The following is a 17,265-nucleotide window of genomic DNA, read 5'->3' as shown; positions in this document are numbered from 1 at the left end:
GTTCCGTATCAAAACATAGGAAATGGTCATAGCACAGCTTCTCAAAGCCTTACTTGCTCACACTGAACATGATATCTAGCTAGCGGTCAACTACTTTTCTTACGCTGCCGTATCTTTTGGTTTAACAATAAACCTCGGTAAAACCACGCATAAACCTGAGTCCGACAGTCACGCTGGGCAGGGGATACAGGGCACGTATCCCGTATGGAGGACGAACATATGCCAATGACAATGTTTTTTAGTGAGCTGAAAGGTGGTCGGCGTAACAGAGATGCCCCTCGGAAACGCTTTTTTAAAAATACTAATGCAATGTTTTTAAGACTCTTTGGAAAAAAATTTGCCATTTCATTTTGTTACAAAGTGTCTCTTTTACCCTATAACGTAGAGCTTTTGCGTCACTTGATGTTTCGTAATAAAGACCTAATGAATATACTATTTGCAATATTATTGTCTGAACGTAACTGTTTCAGACGTTACACTGCAAAGACTTCCAAGGTACTTATAATGTAAACAACTCGACGTGAGCTGCGGTTTTCTAGGCTATATCTTATCTTATAAAATACAGACGTTACTTCGAAAAAAGAAGATGATTATGTCCTAGGCGTGTTCTGTATAGGGACTTAAGAGACGTTCTTTTCTAATCGCCATGTACATTGACATTTAGAACTAAAAGAACAAGAAAGTAACTTTTCGAATTGGGAGTCTTTACCCGATCCAAAATAAGTCAATATATAAACCCAATCAATTATTTCAACCAGCGAGTCTCGGTTAACTGGTACTAAAAACTGAAGTGAACAAAAGTCTACTGCATAATTGTATCTTTGTTCCGCTACTTTTAGGGTTATTTAAAAAGGTGTCTTAGTTAAGTAAATCGGTATTGAAATGACACAGGATGTTTTTTTATAAAGAGATATAGCTTATAAAGACAAGACGAATAGAAGGACAGTGCTATCTTTATTGAGTGTGTGTGTGTGTGTGAGTACGCATGCATTTTCTGGTGAATCTGTAATGAGGGTTGTCGGACATGAAAGGATGGGCGAAGCGGAAGAGGATAGGGAAGACACAATCTTTGGGAAGTTTGATCTAGGATCCAATAATCTTCAATTTCTACGGAGCATGTGAAATATTACAATTTATGAAAGGTCAGTTCCTGAGACCATGATACTGACATGCTTTGCATACGTCCTGCTTCGGTGTATGATACACTCCAACGCACTCTTAATTCCCAATCAACATCCATTATAGCAAAACAAAATTTATCGCACAATTTGAAACGAATAAATAATGTAGACATTAAAATTATGAACATTCAATCTTTTTTTTTCAAACGTCTACAATACTCTACAAATTCAATAATATTAATAAGAAAATGTACCTGAAGTTCGTGGATGTTTTTACATGTCCCAGTTACAACATTGTGGTCGTTTCTGAAGAGCTCACAGAACTGGAAGAGTTATGAAAGTTGTATTGTTTGTATCTCTCTCAAATTAAACTATACAAATGAAAGATTGTTTCTAATAAAGATGTGTTTTAAATTGTCAATTTTTTTTTATCTCAGAAGCATTAAAAAGAGATACAAGCAAAATATTAAAAAAAGCTTAGGCCCCCTATATTTCTATTTTTCTTAGTATTACAATGTTTATCTCCCCATTTCTATACTAAACAAATATAATTAATTAAACTAATTGATTTTTCTTCTTCTTTTTCATCGTTCTCATTGTTATGTTGGAGTGTTCATATGACTAGACCAATACATGAGATGAACTGCGCAGTGGTTTCCAAATCAGGGAGCTCTCCATATAGTTTTCTTTCTATTGGGGTGATTTGGGGCCAATGTCTTATACGGGCCTCTTGGTAGAGAGAGCAGTTTTGGAGGACGTGGTCGGCATTTTCTGGTGATACTCCACATGGGCAGATTTCACTGGTTCTAATTTTGAGCTTCCGGAACATGTGTTGTCGCATTCTGTTGTGTCCGGTCCTGAGTCGAAAGATTAGACGTTGGTCTTGTCGGGATAGCTTATAGTAAGCGTCATCTTTCTTGTGATTTGGATGGGAGCTCGTCCATTTCTCATTTATTTTATCTACAATTAATTTCTTCATTTCTTCTGGATAGAGTGCAGAGTTTACTTGTGAGTTTGTTCTCCCACTCTTGGCGAGTGTGTCAGCCTTCTCATTTCCTGCTAGTTGTATGTGAGCTGGTATCCATTGAATAACAGTTTTTTTGCTGTTATTGTTGAGCTTTGTAAGTGCTGTTCTGAGGTTACTAATTGATTAAATATTTGGTACATTTTTTTGCCTCATTCATGTGTTGTCATGGACACTGTATGGTGTTTGATCCGAGAATGGGAAGTAGGGGAAGTAAGTCAAACAGAATCCACCAAGACAGGCGGAATAAAGTAATATAAATATAAGCTGGTAAACAAATATCCGTCATCATCGAATTTGTCTTCTATTTAGCTCCACTAAATAAATTTGACTAAGTAGATTTTTAAAGTAGATTTTTACTAAGTAGATTTTTAAATTAGATTTTACTAAGGAGATTTTTAAAGTAGATTTTACGAAGTAGATTTTACTAAGCAGATTTTACTAAGTAGATTGAGTATATCCTACTATATAGAACCCATGTTATACATGAAGGAAGAACAATGGACCACATTTGTAAATGAGAGGAAACCTTTATATATGTAACATTCATTCTTTAAACACTTGGTTTCACATGTGTATATCAGTAGATCTCACAGATCTGATCCCCCTAAGTAGATCCCCTTTAAGTTGATCCCCCTAAGTAGGCCTAGATCCCACTTAGTAGATCCACTAAGTACATTCCACCAAGTAGGGCTCACCTGATCGTGTGCACAGTGTGTTCCTGTATGTAAACAACTAGCATTTAGATGGCTGCATGTAGAGGGGCACAGCAATCCAGTATCTTGAGAAGAAAGACAAGCAGTCACTTAATATTTTAAAACAACTCTTGTGCTCGTTTTAAAGCAAAATTTGAATACTACAAGTAGATCTACTAGCTTACAGTACCATATTTGTGGGACTAGTTTCGACGGATAAATTTAGGAAGCTAATTGTGGAGACTGGGAAGACGAGAGGGCGCATTTGTCAATGCCTGGATGAGAGAAAGATATTTGTAAATACGATACGGGTGATTGACTGAGACGCCTGGGGAAGCGGAAGGCGAAGAACGAGAGCTTACAAGGCCTCCAGTGGGCTACCACAGTTATGCTCTAGCGAGTGTACTTGCACGTGGTGGGGATGTGAGAAAGGTTTACTGACCAGTTTGCACCCATTGCACCGTTTCCCAGCGGGGATCATACGGGCGGTGATGGCCCTCCCACGGAACGAAATGGTACATTTTAGGAATATGGAGTGTTTCTTCGTGGGCACGGCCTCTGGCCTCGCATGGATCGGGGGAGCCGATCGCGTTGGCTAAAGGTACCGTGACCCATAAACAAACGGATGTGATTAAATGATTATCTAGTTGATGGGGGCCTCCGGACAGATGGGTTGGTGAGGAGCCAATTCCTCATCCTAGCCACGGGATAAAATCCTTTCTCGGGTCAAAGGTTCATAAAAGGGATTTATCTCGAACCTATTAGGACATCTCGACGAGACGAGAGGCAATAAAGTGTCTACGTGGTGTGTTTGTAAAGGTACATATGAAAAGTAGCCTATAGTAATGCCTGGTATTTGTTAATGTTAGTTAGAACTTGAAGCTTGTAGAGAGAGTAAGTTAGAACTTGAAGCTTGCAGAGAGAGTTAGTTAGGCTTAGGAGAGCTTGTAGAACGAATAGTAAAACGTTTGTAGCAGTTGGGCGTGTGTACAGAGAATAGAGTTGGAGTTGGAGTGTTAAGTTTTTGTATAATAAATATATATTAAAACTGTTACAACGTATACTTTGTCCTTGCATAGAAATTATCAACAGTTAAAAAGAACTCGCATCATAACACTAATAATACAATGCAAACATTTGAGTCCCAAAGAAAAGCTACTCCGGAGACAGGCGTAGAACACTAAAGGAAAGAAATAGACCCCTTGCGGACAACGTCTTTGTCTGAACCAGAATCGGCAAAATATGCAGGTCGCAATTTAGTTTGCGTGGTTATGTAAAACGTGGCACTCTTACTTAAACTTCGGAATCGTAGAAGTAGCCATTAATTAATTAATTACAATGCAAAATTAAATATTTTTACCAATGATATTGCGATGTGTGCCAGTGGCAAAATACATTTTTATTATGTAATATTTAATTATATAGATTTACATATCAACCTCGTTATAAAAATTAGCAGGGTTGATGACAAATTCTAAACTATTATTAGGCCTACGGATACACATTATTTTGTATTTTGTAAAAATCTTAAATTTGAAAATAAAATAAATTAAATTAAAAAAAAAAACTAATTTCTGCAGCTGCTGGACAAATTTCTTAGTTGTTTTAAAATGTTTACTGCTAAACGTGGTCACGTGAATCTTATCTTAGAGATAATTGGTTTATGTCACTCAGCCACGCGTCTCACAGCTGCCCACAATTAGATATAGGAATCGAACCCAACTTTTAAAGTTCGGGTTCGGTTTGGTCAGATTTAAGTTCGGGTCGGTGCGATGACGAGTATAGTTCGGGTTCGGTTTGGTTCGGTCAGGTCTAAAGTTCGAGTTGAATTTAATGTTATGAAATTAGGTAATAGCAAAATTAGATACATATAATAATGTTTAATTAAACTATTAATTAGATAAAACATCGATGTGAAACCTCATTCGGCTGGTGGGCAATTTTAATTTCCAACTCTGTGTCGCGGGCCACATAACAGAAAAGATACAAAAAAACATTGCATAAAAATATAGCTCTTTCATTAGAAACCCATGGCTATTATAAAAAAAAAAAATTCCCTTTCAGACCTAACGATCTATAGGGCAGGTGATGTCAAGGCTATCTATTTCTGTGGTCCACGGTTAACGAGGGTGTGATGCAACCATCACAACGACCATTCGCCTTTACTTTTCCCCAACTAACGTCAGGTACCCATTAGAGCTGGGTGGACTCAGAGGCGACATTAAGATCCCGAAATTAAAAATCTCAGTCTTCACCAGATTTCTAGCCTGGGACCCCTCGGATAGCAAGCCAAGCGCCTTACCACTCAGCCACCGCGCCTCCCACGTGACTACAATATTTACACTAACTCATGGGATGTAGGAAGTTTATCCAAAACCAACTTCTGAAGATCCCACTACAGTGAAAAGACACCAAGTTGAAGCACTGAATCTAGATGCTCGTCTGCGAGGCGAATACGCCACAATGGTTTCGCCCGTTTCCGCCTGCTAAATGAAGAGTTGCAATTTCGTTTAGAAGGCGCGTTTGTCAGCCTGATTCAACTTCCTGCCACAGAGGTTCCCTTAGACTTGACAATTTTTCTTATAATTCTAGCTGCCAGTTTGCTATGTCATCCAGCCATACTTCTTGCGGTATCAGTAGTCACTCTCACTAATTTCTCCCAAAGGAAAGAAGCCTGCTCCTCCATGATGTCTGAAACTTCTTTGAACAGGTCTTTGCCTGTGGTGGTCCCAATGCATGTTCTTCATAGCAGATATCGTTTCTGTGATTTAAACATTGCTTTTCCTACTGCAAACAAGATATGTCGGCGCTAATGCTAAACATTTCTAGCACCTTTTTCTCTATCTCTTAGTTTGTAATTGAGATTTCTAATTGTCGTTCGAAAAAGAGTGGCAGCTTCGACTGAATACTTATTTTCATGACACATACTTCCATCAGTGATAGTAACCCTTTCTAAAGCATTCCCCGCCTGTCAAATGCAATAGACTTCATTTCACGACTTAAAATGTGAGCAGCTTTGTACCATGCCCTTACCGCCGACTCATTTTTTGTCCCTCCTTGGTAAATATTTTCGTCAATCCTCTAAACTCTAACCTCTAGACATTTCTTAGCAATTTTTTTGGTGGCTCAAACTAAGAATGCCGCAATCATAGATGTATATATTATACTAGCCTGGAAACCGGAAATAAATTCTTATCCGCGATTGATCGACTCACAGACCTATTTACAGAGATTATTATGTACGTAAACTCTTTTTTAAGCTCTTAGGAGAGTCGCACTAATCAATCTTTTCTGTCTTAGAAAAGTAATGATCTTTAGTTGTCAAAGTTTAGAAATAATGCAAAATCATTTCTTGGAGATGCAAATATATGAAACAAAGCCATTCCCTGTTTGTTTTTATTGAGATAATGTTTCAAAAATCCTAGATCGAAATAATTTATGTTGATTTAAATCATCTTATGTACATAATTACCTAGATCTTTCTAGATTATGTATCTAAAAATTGCTAAATAATAATAATGAGACGAGAGTACTTTTATTTTTGATGTTCAATTACTAGATCTAGATCTAAAAATTAAATTATATGTTATATATGTTAGGGTTGAAAAAAAACAACTTTATTTCTTTTAACTACTTTACAAAACAACGCCTTCATCCAAATTTCTAAAAACATTTTCACGACATTTTTTGTAGTTGTAAAAAATCTCCATGTCCAGTCTAGAATAGTATATATAAGTCTATGGCCGCAATATTTGTTTATGTTTTTGATTTTATATTGCTGTTTTAAGTTACGTTCTTTAAAAAACAGCCAGAAGAAAAATGTTTTCGTCGACCCACTTTTCAGAATGAGCATTCTATTGATCCATTTAACAATTTAACAATGTATATGTTTAGCCACAAAGCACAAGTGCTACAAAGGCAGTCAAAGTTACAAATAAAAACACTAAACAACATAATCAAGATAAACAAAGTAAAATAAGATTACAAAGAGGGTTTGTGTAATCACACAAACTCAGAGGCGGCCCCCGTCGGATCCCTGTCGGATCCAGCAATTCGCAAGGAATATTCAAGACGCGATTTTATTTTTATTGTCAAAAGTAATAATGTTTGCCATTGTAAAAAAAAAATGTTTTTTTTTCTTCTGTTTTTCGATGTTCCTTCAAAGTTAAAGAGAACTAACTTCCTTGTCCAAAACTTCCGCTGGACGACGGGTAATGGCAGCGAGCTGGGTATGAACCCGGGACCGTCGAGATTATCAGTCCAGCACGCTAACCGCACGACCAGCATTGCTGTTAATTTAATAAAAAACTGTTTACAAACTAATAGCCTATTATTGATAAAGAGATATATTACACATTACGGCATGTCATCTCTACCGGATATGTACAATAGCGATTTTACATAATCTTTGAGCATTGATTTGTAATCGAAAAAAAGAAGAAGAAAAGAATAGATATCTTGCTTGTAGGCCTACTTCGATGTCTCAGCACAGTTAAATACAGAGCTATTGGCATTTTCATTTGAATGGAACAAGAAAGAGGATGTAGATCTACCTGAACTAAACTTCTGATTTAGCATTCTTAAGATCTATATCTACTGGATCTAGATCTAAATTATAAAATTGGGAATAATTTAGATGTAATTTAGATTAGATTTATGAAAAAAGAAAAAAAAACACCTAGATAATCTATCAATAGCCTGAATGCAACATTGAATTTAAAAATAGTAGATTATTTTTAGTATATTATAACATTGCAATATTTATCTAGAAGTTTGGAAATCAAAATCTTCGCTTTAAGACTAGAAATTGAAATTCTATATCTTGATCTAGTCTATATCATTCTAAACTAGACCTAGAAATTCTAGATCTACAGTCCACAATGATTTTAATTAGAATATAAATATAGATCTAGTCTAAAAAATCTACATCTACTGTAAAAAATCCCAAGATCTAGTTTGAACAATCTAAAGATGTTAATCTAGCTATTATGTCTTTTTTAAAATACGAGTCAGATAACGAGGTTTAATAAACATTACTATAGCCAGTTGTTTAGCATTTTATTTAAAGAATTAAATCCATATGACGTCAAAGGAAAAAAATCCACTTCGTCACTCGGCGTAGTTAGACTAAAAATGTCTACATTAATACGAGCCAATTGTTGAGGGTTCATAGAGATTGGTGCACCGATTGAGTTCTTTTAGCATTTCATTTAAAGAATTAACCCCATATGACGTCAAAGGAAAAAAATCCACTTCGTCACTCGGCGTAGTTAGACTAAAAATGTCTACATCAATACGAGCCAATAGTTGAGGGTTCATAGAGATTGGTGCACCGATTGAGTTCTTTTAGCATTTCATTTAAAGAATTAATTCCCATTACCTAACAATGGGCTAGTACCAAAAATATGTCTTTATTACCACGAGAGATTTAACGAGGGTTCATAGACAGTGCACTGAGTTCTAATAGGATTCATTTAAAGAGGATAAAGGCCGCATTTTTTGTTCGTTTTATCGTTGAGTCTGTCTGTACGTCATGTTAATATTAAAAAAAAACAACAGCTAAATGCTATTAAAAATTTGATTAATCTTTATTTTCCTTCTAAAACATCGCAATAATATTAAGTATTTATAATAGATTGTTCCGGATGTATGTTTATATATATAGTGAGAGAAAAACAGAATCCCAGATAAATCTAATACCGTTAATTAAATATTTGGGATGGTCTCATATAAAAATTAGATGTACCATAGCCTTGTGGAGAGATTTTCATACCATACTTTGGTGTTAGGAAGTTTTTTTTTCCCTCAAAAAATCGGAATATATTATTAACGATAATTAGATTCTGTAACGTTTTAGCTAGAAAATAAATGTAATGTGAGAGAGGAGTGATATTTTACATAAATAGAGTTAAAATATTTTTCATAAAATCCGGAACAACCTAATTTTGTAAAGAAAAAGAAGATTATTTGTTTTATTTATTAGAAGATGAATTTCAAACAGTTATTTGGCGTTATTAGATTTTTCATATAAAATTCGGAAATTTTTGGCCACATTTGTAAGAAAATTAAAGTAATGTACGTCGATTGCTTTTTCAAAACAAAATCCAGAACATTCTTTACCGATTAAAAAACTTTTGTTATGTTTCAGCCAGAAAATTAAATGTAAAATAAATCTAAATAGTGATTTTCAATAATCGTTTCTAGTAAACTACTTTCTTATTTTAAAATCCTGAACAACCTATTGTCGATATTTTTTTAAAAAATAAAGTCATTTGACATAAATTTGTTTTAAGATGAAAATACGAAACAATTTGATATCAATAATTAAACTATAGTGACGTATTGTCAAAGAATATAACTTTTATTAGTCAATCATGCGATTTCAAACAATCATTTGACATATTTTATTGTTTATAAAACAATTTCCGGAAGAACTTTATACTGAATGATTAGAGATTTTATTTAGCATTTGTATGCTATTTACATTAAAAAACGGAGCAACATTTTATTGATCATGTGTTTTTGCGACGTTGAAGCATGGAAATTAAATGTATAAGTCTGAAGAGCAAACAAACTTTCGTTGGCATTGCTTTGTTTTTCACAGAAACATCCGAAATAATATATTATAGATACTTAAAACTATTGAGATGTTTCCAAAGGAACATTAAAGGTTAAATCAGATTTTCAATAGCTTTTAAAGTATTTTTTATTTAAGCCTTACGGACAGACTGACCGACAGACAAAACGCACAAAAAAATCGTCTTTTATTCTGATGGGGCATTAAACAAAAAATAAATTAAATCTGATTATTAAAAAAAAATTGAGGGAACTGATTAGTACAATATCTTGCCATTGCTTGTCACGCTACTGCACGAAAGTCGCTGCATAAAAAATCCATTTAAAAAAAATTTGCGTGATATTTACATACAAAGTGCATTTTCAGCCTTGATAAACAAACATAGATGTTTTCTTTTAATTTTAGCAGCTAGTTGACTAAAAAAAACCTTTAACTAATATTTATATTTTTTGTGAACATTTCTTGTACATTTTATTAATATATTTGACTTAGTGATAGTGAAAAAAAAAATGTCTTTCTTTGTTAACATATTATAACATTTTCTCCCTTACATTTATGTACTGTTTTAGAATAGGTGTATTCTTATGAAAAAATCGCTTGCATAGCCGTTGCACCTAAACGTTTCAAGCCGCATCGCATGGTGAAATATTATTTTTCATTTCTCTTCTAGTTTTCGAGATCTGAGTGTGACAGACACACAGACGGACATTTTGCACAAACCTAATAGTGGTAATATAGATTATGATGTATAATTATAACGATAGTAATAAATAACGGTACCGTAACTATGAGATCACACAATTCACAATCAGTGAAATGTTTATCTAAGCACCTAACTGCACCGCTCCAATTCACCAACACAGCATCACACAGTATGAGAATAATAACCACAACAACGTAATAAAGTTGCATATTAAAATAAAAATATAACATTCTATAGTAGGATTTTACTTTGAACAAGACATTAACTTACTATGTGTGGCCACGATTTTGTTAACTACACTGTCCAAACAATCGTTAGAACTACAGCACAGTTCACATTGGCCAGGTTGGATTTGGTATCCACCTTCCACACATTCAGCAGTTGGATGAGCTATATCCTTAGCACAGTCCTGGGAACAAGTTATACTTGAGAAATATGCAGTTGTTTTAAAAGCTAATCTCGCTTTCATATCCAATATAAAGTACAATTATTTAACATAACAAATAAATTTCAATTTTAGTATAGTCCTTATCACTGTCACGCTCAACTGCACATTGTCCAGTAAACTGTTTAATTAGGTCAGAAAAAATAGACTATAAATATTACTGTGTACATAAATGAGCTGCTCAGTAGAAAAAAAATATTTAAAAGAGTGCTCGCAGAAAGCCTCAAAAATAATTGTAAAACAGAAAGATTTTATGTTGTTGTTTTTAAAGACTACAGCAATAACACAAGTAGAGCTCTCGGGTTTCGTTGTTTATTATGTTTATATGAGACTCATCACAGTTACTATTGATCACGTCATACTGTCAGTCGGGCTGCCATTTTGTTCCAATACTTATATGCTTTACATTCGTGATTTTATTTGATGTAATATTTCATCATTGGATGTACATTTAGTTTCTGTTGAGCATTAAACTTTCATAAACTTTTGCAAACGTTGACACTGTGTCGCCTCAGTGTATCATTTCAAAGAACTCGAAAACGTAGGAGCACTCAGAGAGACAAAATCAAATGAATCCCAACTTTCCAAAAGAACCGCCGCTTGGGGATTAGGATTAGAAATACAGCTTAGAAAGTTAACGCACAGTTGTTTCCAGTAAAGGAACACAGGACAGAAATAATTATTTTTCATAGGACAGAAATAATTATATTTACATTAGCTAGAAATATTTTCTATAGATTTCATTACATCGTCTACATTTGTTCGAGATGTTCACCTCGGCGTACAAACATTAAATGGCTTGCTTCTTGGTGTATCCGGTGTACAGAGTAAAGGAATTGTTGATTAACTATGGTTTCGTTTACAAGATACATGATTTTTTTTTTTACTTTTTCACACTGCATAATCAAATTTTTGGCAAACGTGAAACTCTACTTAGCTCCTTGGCAATGTTGTTCTGATCAGTATTCGTTATGTCTCACTTGAAGATTTGGCTACTTTGGCTCACCTATGTTTTAGCTCCTAGATACACATGTAACAACTTGTTTCCTGGCTACTTAATTTATAAGGAAAAATGTTTTGGTTATCAGTAGATTACGGCACCGATATAATATATGATATTTTCACTAATCCTCCTTTTTTCCCCCTCACTTAAAGCTACAGTAATGTGATCTTATATGGTCATGTTCGGTAAGTAGTTATATATTAAAGCTAAATTGAAAATAAACATGTGCACATACACAGGCTAGTGTACAACTTACAGAAGATTTCTGACATTTTATGGTTTTTTGTGACAGGGAGTAGACGATTGAGCACACCTGAAAGAATAATTGATTGAAAATAATAATAATATTTTTTATTAGTGAAGAAATTTTCTTACAATTATTGCATTAAATATAACTAATGAAACAAAATATTATTTCACATTAGTTTTACTCCTTACACTTGAAATTTTATTCTATGATTAGATGTCCAGTGAAACAAAAGGGATTTTGTGTTTGCCTGCGTAAACGGTATCTTGTATCTTCTTTGTGTTGCTAGCATCTCATCCTTGCCCAGAGGGTGTTTTTGATTTACAAAGCTAAAGTCTTCGTAAGCAAACGCGGTAACCACTCTGCCAGCGATGAGTCAATGAACATTGAAGATTGTATAGTTATCTATTGTTTCTTTTTCCTGCCTCAGAGGGCAGCCTAATATAAAGGGAACTAATTCAGCTTATACCAGAATTCGCATTTGTCGTATGAGATGTGTCGATATGCCCATGGGAGCTCTCCTCCACAACAATTGTTGTCTGTGATGGGACCAGTCATGTGTACGATTTTTTTTTATACCTATGAGCCTATGACAGATGGGTTGACCCCAACTAGAGAAGAGACCGAAGAACGAGCACTGCGTCGAAGATACCCCATTTTCCTTTTATGTACCACATCGGACATTCGAGTGTCCACCATAAAGCGACGGCTCCTTGAAGAACGGTGTGTGGATTGTGACAGGGTTGTAGGGGCTCTCTTTCATCCCCGACAGTTCAATGAACTCATTTCTGTTTGGCACCCCAACGGAGGTTTTATCATATCGCCCGTATCATCTCCATCAATCACCGTTTCCACCTAAGTGCTACATTAAGGCTAAGCAGTGTTGACAGGGTAGTCGTGCACTAAGGATTTATCTCTTAGGGAATGTGCCTTAATTTTAAAATGATTAGTGTGTGTGTGTGTGTGTGGGGGGGGGGTTATGGAAAGAAATACTCCTGCATTGAATCGGCATTGATCAATATTAAAACAAAAGATAATACAAAACAAATAATGAATACGAAAATACTTATTTTACAGTATTTTTTTTAAATTAAGGTTAAAAAATGTGCAAATGTGCTATCGAGAATTAGAAATAAGTAGGCCTAATGTCTATATGTATTTTTTTTAAAGACATATCTTTTATTAATTTTTTTTAAAAATATAGCCTACTCTATCAGTTGGTATGTGCCGAACTTTCCAATGCCTTCATTTTGAATGCCTTTTTAAAAATTAATCTTATCAGTCGTTGCGTGTGCTATGAAGTTACTTTATCAAGTCAATACCTAGATCTAGGTTTCATTATTGTTGAACCAATGATTACCTCGTCCTTGTGACACGTAACTGGAGCAGAGAGACACTCTGGAAATCGACCCGCATGGTTGTCGCAGTGGTAGCACTTGACTGGTGTGGCTTGCGGGGACAGGGGGTCTACCAAAGGGAGGAGACTATTGTGTAGCTGAGCTAGACACACGTCTGAGGAAACAATCGTTGGAAAAAAAATTATATATGAGTGATGATCACTCCCTTTGATCAGGGCTTCTTTGGGAACGTTCTGATAGTAAGAAACGCCAAAAATCATCTTTTTTATCTCCCCTCTTTTTTTTTATTGCAAAAATCGACAAACCTTCCCCCCACCCCCACCTAATAATTTTCCCAAAACACATTTTTCGTCATGGTGTCTATAGACGTAATGAAAAAGGTATATTTTCCAATACTGTACTTATGCATTGGACGTTACCAATAAAAACAAAGTAATTTTCCATTCATATTGTTTTGAAAACACAAAGCACAGTCCTCCCAAGGGGCTAGGCACGCGAAGGCATGGAGCCACAGTCATTTCATTTGTATATTTATTCGTTTTGTTCTATTACAAAGTATCAATCCCCTCCCTCCCCACCTTTGTGACAAGAAAAATGTAACAACTATTCGTACCCCTCTCTTTTTCCCCTCTTAGTCGTGTCGTAATGTCCGAATGTTCCCTTTTTATTCAGAATGTTGTTTTTTTTTGTTACTTTTGTTTTTAGCGGCCCCCGAAAGGGGAAAAAACGCTATTAGTTTTGTGCAAAATGTCTGTCCGTCTGTCCGTCCGTCCCGTTTAGATCTCGTAAACTAGAAAAGATATTGAAAATCCGACATCACAATATTTTAGACCATTCAAAGTTCTGATGCAACGGCTACTTTTTTTTTTCTGAAAACGAAAATTCTAATTTTTTAAATCAGTTATGCAAGCAGTTTTTTAAAGAGAAAAAGCTAATTAGTATGCATTATAAGTTGTACCTAAATTAAAAAGAATAGTAATCTTGTAAACGTCATTTTTGTAAAAAAAATTTTATTGCGAAAATATTTTTTTTTTTTTTTTTTTTTTTTCGAATATGAGATATTTCCTTTTCAATAAATTACATCAATTATAAGACTTCCGTTAGGCCAGGAGAGGCGCGGTAGCTGATCGGTAAAGCGCTTGGCTTACGAACCGGGGGCCCCGGGTTCGAATCCTGATGAAGACAGGGATTTTCTACTTCGGAATCCTTAGGCGCCTCTAAGTCCACCCAGCTCCAATGGGTACCTGACATTAGTTGGGGAAAAGTAAAGGTGGTTGGTCGTTGTGCTGGCTACATGAAACCCTCGTTAACCGTAGGCCACAAAAACAGATGAACTTTACATCATCTGCCCTATAGACCACAAGGTCTGAAAGGGGAACTAGTTAGGCCAGGTTCACATCTAACTTTGCATTCACTTGCACCTATCCTTTGATCAGCTGTACCGTTGGGGCACTACACAAGATCTGTCAACCTTCTTTCTCCATTCTTATCTCTCATTTGTCTTTGATATAATTTCATTTGGATGTTCTTTCTGAAAATATAGAAGCCTGCCTGGGTGGACCACTTCGGGGGCCGATTTTGAGTTGTGTTTCCACACAAACTGTCTTTGTAATCTTGTTTTGTTCCAGTTTGATGTAGCTTTATTTTTTTTTATTTTACAAACCAACAAAAAACTTTTCATTTGTCTAGTAAGAATTAAGAACACTTATTACATTGTTCAATCTTTTCTTATCAAAAAGATCTACATTGTCTAATATTATAACTATCATATTAAATAACTTTCTTGTTTCTTTAGTAATATGGAAACTTTGGGGCATGTAACTCACATTTTGAACTGGCCTTATTGAAGTAAATAATCATATCTAGAATGAGAGTGTTGTTGTTTTTTTTTTAAATGTTAATTGTTCTAAAAAAGATAAAAGAAAATTGAATTCAACTTTTTTAAAATCATTATCATTTATGTTTCCAATATTCTCCTCCAAATATTTTTCTTATGTTTCCATACGACAGAAATTAAACGACAAGGAAGTGTCATAGCCCCTCTTCAGAATTCTCTTTTTATTGCTATTTCACCACGCGTTTGACAAATCTTCAGAAGGCATTTGTCTCTATTCCTGATTTGACGGCAAACGTCTAAATATTGCCAGATTGAGGGCCAAAACTAAAATTAGAACCACCTTCGTAAGAGCTATGCTATTCGCGGACGATGCAGCGGTAGTGGCACAACTTACTAGAGGAGCTTCAGTCACTAATGTCCCTCATCTCTCAGACCTGTAAAGAGAATGGCTTAACCATTAGCACGAAGAAAAGAAACCTTATGGGACCACCTGCTACAGCACCACCATGCATCCTCATTGACGACAACAAGCTGGATCTTTTTTAACCAGATTAGCAGTCTACTATACGGAATAACTACGATAAAATACAACCGATTTTTTTAATTAACAAGGTTACAAAGACAGTTTGTGTGAAACGCAAACTCAAAATCGGCCCTCGAAGTGGTCCGCCTAGAGTCTTCACCAGGATGTCGCAAATGAATTCTTCTAACTTGGAGCTACAATTCAAGATGAACTGAATCTAGAAGATATCGAAAACGCATAGAGAAAGCTGCATCGATCTTCGCTAGACTCAGATCAAGAGTTTGGGAAAATCAGAAGCTCACAACAGCGACCCAAATGAAGGTCTACAAGGCATTCGTTCCGAGCAGGCTATTGTTTGGCAGCGAGTCGTGAACTACTTATGCAAAGCAAGAGAGAAAACTAAACTCATTCCACTTGTGCTGAATCCGAAAGATCTTGAAAATCAAATGGCAAGAGAGAGTGCGCAGTACTGAAATCCTTGCGCGAACGGGTCTCCCCAGCATCTTTACAATCCTCAGACAACGCCGCCTGCGCTGGCTTAGTCATGTTGGCCGGATGGAGGACAATCGCATCCCAAAAGTCATTCTCTACGTGCAAGTTGCATCTGGCTAAAGAAAAACTGGTCGCCCAACCTCCGTTACGGGACCTAAAAAAAGTGAACATTGATACCGACGGAAGGCATAGCCCTAGACCGGACTACGTGGAAAGAGATGGTCCCCAAGAAAGCTATGGACAATGAAAAAAACCTGGACCTAAGCTCTGAAAGAAAAGCGTGTCATACGAAAAATAGCCAGCTCCTCTACCACCAAAGCGAAAGCCACCTTAACCTGCGATATATGTGGACCGGAGAGTCTCTCCAAAATTGGGCTCCACAGTCACATGAAAAAGTGTTCTACGAGATGAAGGAGGCCAACAGGACAGAGGTATTCTCTTATGTTTCCATACAACAGAAATATTCTCTTTATGTTTTCATAAGACAGAAATGTTTTATTTTTCTGCACTATGAGGCTATTAATCATTAGGCTTCAAGATATCAGCAGGACCGGCCTATGGTATAGCAAACTAGGCAGCAACCTATGGCATCAGATTGGTGGGGGATTAAAAAATATTTTTAAAGAAGAAATAACGAAACGTTTTCCCCAATGTTGTTAGAGTACAATAGGCTTTCAACAAATGACGCTATTTTATTTGTTCGCTGTTTATTTCTATATTTATCTATTTTAATTGGGGCTTCCTATTATCTAAGACCTTCCCTGTAACAGTGACGTTCTTACAATGGCGAAATATTTTCTTTTAATATCTTAGTGTTTATAGAGCAAGTAAAATAATGTTTAATTATTTCCAGCACCAAAGTATTAAATAGTGTTCAAATCAAGTATTATTGTTTTGATGATGTCTATTCCGGTCGTTCACCCCTGATCATAAAGAAGACTATATTGTTATTTAAAAACAATTTTGATCAACTGACTGGTTTCAAGTGAGGATTTAAAAAATATTGAAGCTCTTTGTAAAACTGATATAAACAGTGTTCCTTGCAAAACATAAACGACAAATTAGTTCTTTTCTACATGTATTTACCAAAGATTCATTTATCAATATCATAAACATGGTTAAAAAAAGTAAATTTACGAACCCAGTGTAAGAAACAATATCACCATTAAGTTCTTCATCGTGACAAGTCACGGAAGTCGAGATTTCTTTTTTAATTTAATCCACATTCTGGCTAATTGGC

At 35.5% G+C, this 17,265-nt stretch overlaps 1 protein-coding gene across 1 annotated transcript in view; it reads right to left on the bottom strand.

The window, feature by feature from the left end:
- The window catches only part of LOC106060178 (uncharacterized), a 24,775-nt gene extending 7,510 nt beyond the window's left edge, over positions 1-17,265 (bottom strand). The window contains exons 1-6 of the mRNA XM_056041696.1: positions 17,167-17,265; positions 13,176-13,327; positions 11,825-11,881; positions 10,391-10,529; positions 2,844-2,926; positions 1,376-1,444 (exon numbers count right to left, since the gene is read on the bottom strand). Of these exons, the coding sequence (XP_055897671.1) occupies positions 1,376-1,444; positions 2,844-2,926; positions 10,391-10,529; positions 11,825-11,881; positions 13,176-13,327; positions 17,167-17,203 (537 nt within the window). The 5' untranslated portion in view covers positions 17,204-17,265. The remainder of the gene's footprint in view (positions 1-1,375; positions 1,445-2,843; positions 2,927-10,390; positions 10,530-11,824; positions 11,882-13,175; positions 13,328-17,166) is intronic.

This window comes from Biomphalaria glabrata, chromosome 9 (assembly GCF_947242115.1).
Source record: "Biomphalaria glabrata chromosome 9, xgBioGlab47.1, whole genome shotgun sequence".
Classification (NCBI taxonomy): domain Eukaryota; kingdom Metazoa; phylum Mollusca; class Gastropoda; family Planorbidae; genus Biomphalaria; species Biomphalaria glabrata.
Note: the sequence above shows the minus strand (reverse complement) of the source record. Positions and strands in the feature narration are given on the sequence as shown.